The sequence below is a fragment of the Sinocyclocheilus anshuiensis genome, unplaced genomic scaffold (genome assembly GCF_001515605.1).
Source record: "Sinocyclocheilus anshuiensis isolate Anshui unplaced genomic scaffold, SAMN03320099.WGS_v1.1 scaffold1270, whole genome shotgun sequence".
In the NCBI taxonomy this organism is placed as follows: domain Eukaryota; kingdom Metazoa; phylum Chordata; class Actinopteri; order Cypriniformes; family Cyprinidae; genus Sinocyclocheilus; species Sinocyclocheilus anshuiensis.
The window spans coordinates 480790-491793 of record NW_015555837.1 but is presented as its reverse complement, the minus strand read 5'-3'; the positions used below and the strand labels follow the sequence as shown (position 1 = coordinate 491793).

General features: G+C 35.9%; 1 protein-coding gene across 1 annotated transcript; it reads right to left on the bottom strand.

The window, feature by feature from the left end:
* Nucleotides 1–2681: 2681 nt before the first annotated feature.
* On the bottom strand, nt 2682–9011 carry LOC107675455 (troponin I, fast skeletal muscle-like). Its single transcript, XM_016469806.1, has 7 exons — nt 8916–9011; nt 7986–8017; nt 7857–7893; nt 7114–7242; nt 4484–4573; nt 4196–4372; nt 2682–2965 (listed from the first exon to the last, which is right to left on the bottom strand). Exons 2-7 carry the CDS (start codon nt 7991–7993, stop codon nt 2879–2881), a joined length of 528 nt encoding a protein of 175 aa, XP_016325292.1. The 5' UTR covers nt 7994–8017; nt 8916–9011; the 3' UTR covers nt 2682–2878.
* Between the last annotated feature and the right edge of the window lie 1993 nt (nt 9012–11004).

Here is an 11004-nt window from a genome sequence, read left to right as displayed (position 1 = left end):
TGACACAATGAACAGAGGAACCAATAGCATGAAGACAAGAGGGCAAGGGAAGCATGACACTAACAGCATGAAACAGTTACAAAATAAAAGACATGAAAACATGAACATGACAAAACCCAAAACAGACCTTACATTATATTGGATTACTCAAACTATTCTAATCAAAACAAAACACAACTTAACATTTTTTACAGTATGTTGAACATTATTTTAAACCAATGAAAACCCACGATCAGAATACTTACTCTGACATCTCGGCGGTTTAGTGTGTTCTCACCCTGGATTGGATAGAAATTATTCATTAGATATAATTTACAAGGCAGCTGAGTTAATCAGCTAATCCTGGACAAGCACTTGTACGCAGTTTTAAACTGAAGTGCGATAAGAAATACATTCGATCAGGGACACCTGAGTCTAAGTTTAGTCTTGAGACTTTTCAAGTACCAGTCCAACAGTCATTGATACCAGAGATCAGCTGCTGTATTCAATTAAAATTGAATTAAAGATTATAGTATTTTATAGTTACACTATTATCATCAAAGATTTGCATATATATACTGTATATATATATATATATACGCAGGTCCTGGAGTAGCGAGCATGACGTGAGCAGGCTTTGGCATAGCAGACATGACGTGTGCAGGCTTTGGCATAGCAGGCATGACGTTAGCAGGCTTTGGCATAGCAGACATGACGTGAGCAGGCTGTGGCTTGACAGACATGACGTTAGCAGGCTTTGGAGTAGCAGGCATGACGTGAGCAGGTTCAGACTTGGTAGGCATGACGACTGAAGACTTTGGAGAGGTGCTGTGTTCCTCCTCCACGACACCCACAGTGAAGGCAGAGCCACTCATTCGCAGAGCAAAGTCTATTTATAGTTACACTATTATCATCAAAGATTTGCATATATATACTGTATATATATATATATACACACACACACACTTTATGGTTGCAAGCATTACTTAGCAGATTTTAGCAATAAAACAGTCTAAGTCATGTGATTATCATACACGTGACATATCAATTAGAGCAAATTAAAATATATTTCAATTATATTAAATTGAAAATTTAAATTAAATATGAATGTTCAAGAAACAAAATATCATTTCCTTTCAGTTTATACATAAAAACCCATAGAAATTCTATAAAAAAAATTAAACTTAATTTAATACATAGTGATTTAAAACATTTAATTCATAACTTTTGCAATCACGCTTATTAACATATTCTATCTTCTCATGGATATTAATAAACTATATTGGACGCAAAAATCAAGCAATTAGAGCACGATATGTAGCAATTGTGTTTCTAACCAACAAGGAAGATCCAAACCCATGCACTGACTTTTGTCCTTTGTCCTTTACATACAGATCTAGAGAGAGTTCTGGATTGACGCTCACCAATGAGATAAGAAGAGGGCAGTACACTTGGAAGAAGAACTGGAAAGACTGGTGAGTACCAGAGAGAAAAATAATTAAATAGGATATATATGTTGTAGTCTGATGGCTCAGCAGATCCTGGGAGTCCTGTTTATGGAAGTGGATTCCTCTTCAGACCAATAGGCCACTGAGCTCCTGAAATATCCCGAGCTCATCCTCGGCAAGACTCGTAAATTTCCCTTCATTCAAGACGCATATGTGTGTGTGTGTGCTGTAAACGGAAGGAATGCTAACACACTATCGCTGAGGAAATACATCAACTTCGCGCTGTGGATCGCCGGATCGGCTTTCACCGTGGACAAAGCATAGTCCAGCCCGGGGTCGTCACATGTGGTTGCTGCAAGCCCGCTGGCAGCTCCTTCGTCGAATCTGCCTGCCGCGCCGTTCTCAAGCCCGCCGGCCGTTCCTCACTCAAGCCCTCAGTGTGTGACGCTGTGTGATGCATTTTATGGAGGACTGTTTCCTGAACCTGCAGAGTAGCCTACAATGGGTCGGTGATCAAAGGCTGTTCTATAAAGTGGGTCAGTTCCAACTTTGCAAGGGCAGTCTGGTGCTTCTGACTCACAGCCTGAAAGTACATTTTTTATAATTAAAAGAATTTGCCACTGATGATTCAAATGCGAGTTTTAAGCAGTTTAGAGTAGCGCTTGTTGTTTGTCGTTTCTCCGATTACAAATGCAGACAAGGTTTTATGTTTAGGCGGCGCGATACACAACGCGTAAAAACACAGTATAAGTCATTATAATCAGTAATTATGTCCCCACTGGATGCAACAAATGCCTCGTTTGTAATGGGTTTTATTGTTTTTGTCTCGCCGTGCCGGGAGACGGCATCACAGTGTGTTAAGGGGCGTAACATTTCCGTCACACGCTTGAGGTATTCGGCCAATCACAATGCATTGAATAGCTGGCCAATCAGAGCACACCTCGCTTTTCAGAACGATGAGCTTTGTAAAAATCGACGCGTTTCAGAAAGGTGGGGCATAGAGGAGCAACAATAATGTACATTATGTGGAAAATAATGTGTTTTTTTAACCTTAAACTGCATAAACACATTGCATTACACCAAATACACAAAATAATGTTCTTTTTAGCAGCATCATATGACCCCTTTAAATTAAATAATTTAATAGCAGCACTACAGTATTTTATTCCTTAAAGTCATAACAAACCACTAGTCAAAGACTGGAAAAGAGTGAAAGGACCAAACCGTGCGTAATAAAACAAACATGAAAAAGGATTTTCCTCAAAAGCTTTCGTTTAATGGTAGTGGCTCTGCGATTATACATAATTCCCTTTCAGGACATACATACTGCATGAAACAAATGCTCATTTGAGGCACTGAAAGCAGAAAAGACATAACTATGGCAAAAAGTTAAATGACCGCACTGCTCTGACAAATCCCTACGATAACTAAACAAAGAAACGTCCGGGAATTTAGGCCTCGCTCTCGAACATCTTCTTCCTGCCATCCATTCCGGCCTTGTCCTCGACATTCTTACGCCAGTCACCCACATCTGCAACCTGGATTATGAGAGAGGGATTGGGTGTGAAGGAATGGTAATCAAATGAAACATACTTACACATTCACAGCATGTTATTTTGACATCTATTTGTTGCTATTCTAAAAAGTAATATATTCAGGGTTTCTGCAGGTTTTATGAGGGAAAATTTAAGACTTTGTAAGACCAAGTAGAGAAAATTTTAAGGAATAAATTAAATGGAATCTGATGTGTCAGTATGGTCTCTAAATAAAAATACAACTTCCTACAGATCTCCATTACTTTTTAATTCATTTTACAAGAAATAAAAAAGTAGCTTATGTCTTGAATATATCTGCTCCTAAAGACTACAATATAGAAATAACTTTTACTGTATCACACGGAAAAAAAGTGGTTCTTCCACAGTATTTTTGTCTTGTTTTCCAGTACAAATGTCTAAAGATTCTTAAATCAAGATACATTTACTGGAGTAGCAAAATCACAGATGATAAGAAGTCTGGTTTTATGAGAAACTGATCAAAATAAAGTGAGTTCACGATTAAAACAAGAACAAATAAATTCAACAGGAAAACAAGTTTTCATTCCCCTTCGACAGACTTTTGTTCTTGCTTTAAGCATAAACTCGTTCCGTTTTGTTCAACTTCTCAAACTTAATAATAAGACTTAATATGTTCAGTTTGCATTGCAACTCAAGTAGATATTTGTATTGGAAAACAAAACAAAAATACTGTGGAAGACAATGTTTCCCATGAATTATTCTGCTCCAGTTTAAGACCTTTTAAGGCCGTAATTTGTGGAAGGGCGAGTTAGTACTTTATAAGACCTGCAGAAACCCTGTGCATTACCCTGTGCAATTAAATATGAATTATATTATATATTAATCTTTTAAATGCAAGCACACATATTAAAAAACAATTCATATTCAGTAATATTATCGATTTACCTGCACTGACACTATCCACCTCAATTCAGTTCAAATTTTGTTCATATCAAAGAATGACACTCATTTTTCAACGCTGACACTGTTATTGAACTAAACTGAATCAATATTGATCTGAATAGTGACACTGTTATTTTCTGTAGAACTGCTTTACAGCTGAAATTGAGTTTGTTTCATAATTGATTAACTGTTTCGATTTACCAATTATGTTTTGAACAATGCTTATCCAATCAGACTTTATAGCTGTTACTATTCATATCTGTTCTGTACTATAAGAGCATAGGAATAGTCACAATGCCATGTTTCACCCACCTCCTCTTTGACCTCCTTCTTGACTTGTTTGAGGTTGGATCTCAGGTCCAGAGACACCTTGTGTTTGGAGCCCAGCAGAGCCTGAAGCATCTGATCGGCAGAGAGACGCACTTTCTTTAGTGCAGGTTTCTTGAACTTGCCCTGCAGGTCGACCACCTTAATCTTCAGATCCTCAATCTAGAAACACATTAAACAGCAGTCAAAATGGAGCTCAGACAACCCAATACATCGACTCATCAGAAACATCATCACCAGCATAATAAGGTTGTTTTGAGTATCAGACATTACCTCTTTGCTGGCCTTGCCCACTTTGGACTCCAAGTCATATCTCTCCTCATCAACCTGGTCGATTTGCAGGTGAAGTTTCTTGCACAGCTCCTAAGAAGCGATGTTTAAATAGTCAGCTACTGTTTTTGAACAATGTTTTGCATCATATTGTTTCAAGAGTGTGCGATACAATCGATCACCTGCACATACGTCACTGAGACATCTGAAACATCTGGAATGCACTAATAAACATCTCAAGAGCATATCTGTTCATTCACATCACAACTAGCAATGTCAAGAAAAAAACATTTTAGCAAAATCGAATGTGTACTTTGGTGCGCCGTGTTAATACCTGCATCAGTGTTGTATTATTAATATGCATTAACATTTTGAATTAGTGTTCATTCTTACATTTTACGTGTTTCATTTTTATTTCAGTTATGTCTAGTTTTTATTCATTTTTATTTCAGTTTTAGGTTTAGTTATTTCAGCACACCAGCTTAAAGTTCCCCTATTATGCTATTTCCAATATTGCCTTTCATGCAGTGTGTAATGTAAACGATCTGCAAAGTTGTAAAGCTGAAAGTGCACGATAAATAAAATTATTGTCTTCCAAAATAAAGAATCGACTCTGAACAGCTGAAACGAGTCGTTAGTAATTCGAATCCCATTTCTGTGACGGCTACACGTCACGGGGTAACACATTTGCATAATGCGTGCCTATGTTCTACGTTGGCCTGCCGTGAACAACTTGACCCCGCCCACAAACACGTCATTCTACTGACGACTGCTTCTCTAATCTCGGGGAGTTCATCGCGGGATTCACAAAAGGCTTGCTGTTGAAAGATGGATCAGTATCCTGTTTATTTGGACCAGCTGCTCCACTGAATCACAACCTGTAAGTATGATAAATAAGATGTTTATATTTTCTATAGAGCGTTCAAAATACAGAACTATTGAAATAGGCATATCGTTTCCGAAACGCGCTGTACACCGTAGACCAATCACAACAGACTAGACCATCTGACCAATCAGAGCAGAGCAGGCTCACGGAAAGGAGGGGTTTTGAGAGACTGAATCTTTGAACTGCTTCGAACTAAATCGTTTGAGAATCGCTGGAAAATGAGGTGACATTACATTTTAATGTAAACGATCTGCAAAGTTGTAAAGCTGAAAGTGCACGATAAATAAAGTTATTGTCTCCCAAAATAAAGAATCGACTGAACAGCTGAACCGAGTCGTTAGTAATTCGAATCCCACTTCCGTGACGGCTACACGTCACGATGTAACACATTTGCATATGTTCTACATTGGCCGGCCGCGAACTACTTGACCCCGCCCACAAACACATCAATTCTACTGACGACTGTTTCTCTAATCTCGGCAAATTCAACGCGGGATTCACAAAACGCTTGCTGTTGAAAGATGGATCAGTATCCTGTTTATTTGGACCAGCTGCTCCACTGAATCACAACCTGTAAGTATGATAAATAAGATGTTTATATTTTCTATAGAGCGTTCAAAATACAGAACTATTGAAATAGGCATATCGTTTCCGAAACGCGCTGTACACCGTAGACCAATCACAACAGACTAGACCATCTGACCAATCAGAGCAGAGCAGGCTCACGGAAAGGAGGGGTTTTGAGAGACTGAATCTTTGAACTGCTTCGAACTAAATCGTTTGAGAATCGCTGGAAAATGAGGTGACATTACATTTTTTTTGACCTTGCATGCATGCAATCCTATTGTAGGAGACTCCCAAAACAATACTAGGAACCGTAAAAATGGCATAATAGGGGCACTTTAATCTAAATGAAAATAAGAAATGCTGCATTGGCAACTAGCTGAAAAAAAAAATTGGGGTAACAATAAAAAAAAAGGGGGCTTAGTTAATGTTACATAAAAATGAACTAGCATTAACTAACAATAAGCAATACATTTGTTACATTTCTTTATTTATTAATCTTCGTTAAATGTTAATAAAAACTGCTCATTGTTAGTTCATTTTAGCTCAGGTCCATTAAATCATATTAACAGATACAACATTTGATTTGAATAATGTTAAAATGTTGAAATTAGCATTAACTGAGATTAATAAATGCTTGAAAAGTATGAAAATGAAAAGTATTCTTCTTTGTTAGTTCATGTTTACTAATGTAGTTAACTCATTTTAACAAATGGAACATGTATGTATGTATATATACATATGAAGAGTTTATTTGCAAAAACAGATAACTCATCATGTTTTTTATTATGTAATCATGTTTTGATTGTGTTTTATTTTGTTAGTTAGCTGTAATTTTTTGTTATTTTTAAACCTAACCAAAATAACCCAACTAAAGTTTGATTGAGGTTAATTGGAATGCACAATGAAAAAACATGATTTCTGAGAATTGTTAAAAACGGAGTTATCTGTTTTTGCAAATGAACTCTTCACATGATTATGGTCATGCTGTTTTTGTAAGTAACATATTGAGAATAATTGAAAATAATCATACAAAAATTCCATCTTGCTGATGAAAATGTAAACAAATAAATATCTAAGTGACGTACAAGTGCTGTGTGAGAATGTAAAATCGTATTTTCTGTATTTCCGAGGATTTTAATTGATTTAGCCTTCTGAACATATCCTGAGTGAGGAAACAGACCTGCAGTTCCTGTGCAGATCTGGGCATGGACAGAGGGGGGCAGTTTTCTGACAGGTATTTCTCCTTATCTACCTTAACCTGAACGACTTCTTTCTCCAGAATGTCCTTCGCAATCCCGAGCACCAAACTCTGTGGACAAATACATCACTGAGACCCTGAATCTCCCACAACACCATTACAACTGAACTAAACACATACTGACAAAAACAGAAGCAGTCAGTGAAAAGACACTATTATAAAGACGCCATGTAATCACTTGACATGCACAGATTTCTTTCCTGTTGAAACAGGAAGTAGAGTGGGACATATCTTTTTTATTTTTAAGCTTCTTAGTTATGTCAAATCCAGTTAGTCAGTTGCAGATGGTATTAAAAGGAGGGTATTTATCCTCCTACAGAGCATTTGATTGGACAAAGTCATACATGTTTTGCTCTGTATTTGTAGAAGAGTAAAACTAAAAAGTACATTTGAAACGCATATATCTGGTGAAAGTTTTAGTAAACATTCAGGAGTTAATAGGTAAAATAATGCAAACAGACATCAACTAAAAGCCACAAAATTCAAATATTAATTTAATATTATTAATAATCACATTGTTATGTTGTATTAATTATATTTTTTATATATTAAAATCCACAAGTCAAAAATCAATTTAATGCAGTATTTAATTATATTATATTATATTATATTATATTATATTATATTATATTACATTATAAGCATCTGTGCATTATTTACTCCACCTTGAGATGGTGCCGGCGGCTCGATGTCATCTTTTTTCTATCATGAGAAGATGAAGGAATTACAATTTAGCAAAACAAGAATAGATTCCCATTTCTTCGATATTAAATGTAAGTAACTGAGATACTCACTCAGACATCTTGGCCACCTGTTTTCTTCACCCCTGTACAAAGTGCAAAACAGAGCAAATATCTCTTTTATAAATTGACTTGACAATGATATACATTATTTAGTCATAGTTAATTCATAGGTCCTTATGTGATATATGCACGTAGAGAGACATCATATGGCGTGCATCAATATGCATTTGCATCATATAGAGTGGGCTATATTTTCTGCATTCCTAATTTGAAACTGGCACTTGGAAACGTCTTGTAAGCGTGCCCACTGCGATCCAGTATCCCAATCTCCAAATCTCCATGCTTATGGAAAAAAATATGCAGATGCCAACAATACAACCAATCTGTAACCCTGTCTGCAGACAACTGCATAAATCACACAGATCAGATTTTGCTGTATTTAGACGTCTTACACAAATATAACAGATCTCTTCAAAGCGGGTTGACAGATATCTAGGAGGGCTTTTCCATGAATACTGGGTGTTTTGAATGTTTGTTTGTTTGTTTTTTCACATATGCGTTAATGCTATAATCAGAATGCATTAGAAATACTATTCTGTCAGCACCTGACTGGCATTTTAGCAAATATATCATGCACTTAAAATATGTAATTCTTGTGCCAAGCTCATTTTGACAGTCCAACATGCATTGCAAGATATTCAACTGGCATATGTCATAAATTTAGGATTAAATAAGTTCTACATAAAATTACATATATTAGTTATTTTCAAAACTAATGCTGAAATCACTTTTTAAAAAATTATAAAATATGGAGTTATTTTATAGTTTCGGATAGCTTTAAACTGCTTACAGAAATACGTTTGTCATTCAAAAAATAAAAATAAAATCCAAACCACAAGTTCCGTAATTTCCAAGTGTATAATAACCCAAAAAGCTGGTACAAATGGAATCAAAGTCTAAAAAAGCAGATGTTCTCCTCACCTATATGAGAAAGTTAGGCAGCCATGCAGACCTGAAAGAAGAATGCCTGAAGGAAGCAGAGCACTAGCAGCAGAGCTGCGCTCAAGAACCGTATATAAGCCTGGCATCATCATACGGCTCCCCTCTTTATGGTAAGGCACTAAACACAGTTGGTTTGCCAGCCCCTTGAAATATCCACTTCTAATGTCTGCCAAGCAGACTGCTTAAAATAGATGAACGAGAAAGACTACATTTCCAGATGTCGGTATGATTAAACTACCAAGAAGAACTAGGTCAAGACGGATGTTGGATGTGATCTGATATGGGCCACCAGGAGTCGTTCCTCTGCCAAATTAATTGATTAACATGCAGGGTCTTGGAGAATAACAATTGTTTTTGTGTTTCTTACATTTGCTGCTCTTTTTTGGGTTATAACTAAGAAAAACCTTCAGTTATTTTTCTTTTTCTGGACAAGTAGTGGCTGAACCGATATTCTGCCTGGTAATGATCACGTTTCTTATATGTTTAATTAATAGAAACCACTTATTAATTGTGCTTCAAAGAGGTGCTCCCCCTGCTTAGACTTAATATGATCCTGCAAAGTCAGCAGTGCTGTATAATGAACATAAGATCATTTACAAATACTTACACAGTTGTTAAGCTAGTAGTGTACTATTTTCAGACACTCCTCAGAGGGCATCCTTGTGCTGCCAACAGGATATGATATATATTATGTAATGTTTTATGTTCTTATTTTGGTCAAATTACAATTGTGGGTTATTTTGAAGATTTTTAATCATTTTTGAGAAAGTCTCTTGTGCTCACCAAGGCTGCATTTAATGGATGAAAAATACAGTAAGATATCATTACAATTTAAAATAACTCTTATATGTGAATATATTTTAAAAATGTAATTTATTGCTTTGATGCAAAGCTGAATTTTCAGCATCATTACTCCAGTCTTCAGTGTCACGTGATCCTTCAGAAATCATTCTAATATGCTGATTTGCTGCTTAAGAAACAACTGTAATTATTTTAGTGATAAAAACAGTTAAGTAGGTTTTGGTCAATTACATTTTGGTCAGTTAAAAAAGGTTGGATGTTTTAAGTCAATATTCGCAAACCATTTCACTTCTATAATGTGACATATTTCCCGTTGAAATGGGATATTTAATTAGAAAAAATATAGGGTGGGACTTGATTTTTTTTCCTTCAAAACCTGACTGGATCATGAAAAGTAGGTGTTACATAAAAAAATGGACACAAACCTAAACAATGGTAACAAACTTAATTGTTGGGTATTGGTTGACGTTACCCAATAGCCCATGAGGCCTATGTGACGTCAGTGAAGAAAGAGTATACTTAGAGAAAGTGTGAACAGATTTTCAATTTTTCAGATTGAATTTTCAGAACTTTCAATTCATTTGAGGTTGAATTTTCTTGAATAATTAGCATTGGCTCTGAATACATTTCAAATCACAGACAAGAAGACTCAATGAACTTACCATCTGCTTCAAGGTGTCTTACCGACCTCACATTCAGTCCACTCAGTCCCATCCTCTACACACTGTTCACAAGGCTGCAACTCTGCAACAGAACAAAGAACAATTTTTCCAAGAGTTTGACATTAGATTGCTGAAGTAATGATGAAATACTACAATTGCCATACAATAATAATAATCCAGATTAAGGAACTCCTTCTTCCCCTCAGCTATTAGACTCTTAAACAGGTAGCTAGCTAGTGGACTTATCTATCTCAGAGAACAGTTGGTCCAAATTGTTTCATCTCATTTGAACATTTGTAATGTTATTGCTGTTATTACTACCATTGTATATTTGTTAATATTACTCATGTAGCCTCATCTCAATTTGCACATCTGTTACTGTTACTGCTGCTATTGTTATCATGTAGTTGCACTCAATTTGCACGTTACTGCACTATTGTTTTTTGGACATAAGTTAATACTGTATAGATACCATATACATAGTCTATATTTCTATTTTCACGTTCTATATTTCTACTCTATACTCGCATATATAGATACACATAGTCTATATTTCTATTTTTTCATAGTCTATATTCCTACTACTGCAGCATAGTTTTTATTAT

Excerpts from the sequence above, each read along its gene's own strand:
- LOC107675455 (XM_016469806.1), bottom strand. Across the intron at positions 4,574-7,113 it reads GATCTGCACAGGAACTGCAG|GAGCTGTGCAAGAAACTTCA; the intron begins GTCTGTTTCCTC and ends ATCGCTTCTTAG. Across the intron at positions 2,966-4,195 it reads AGAAGGAGGTCAAAGAGGAG|GTTGCAGATGTGGGTGACTG; the intron begins GTGGGTGAAACA and ends CTCATAATCCAG.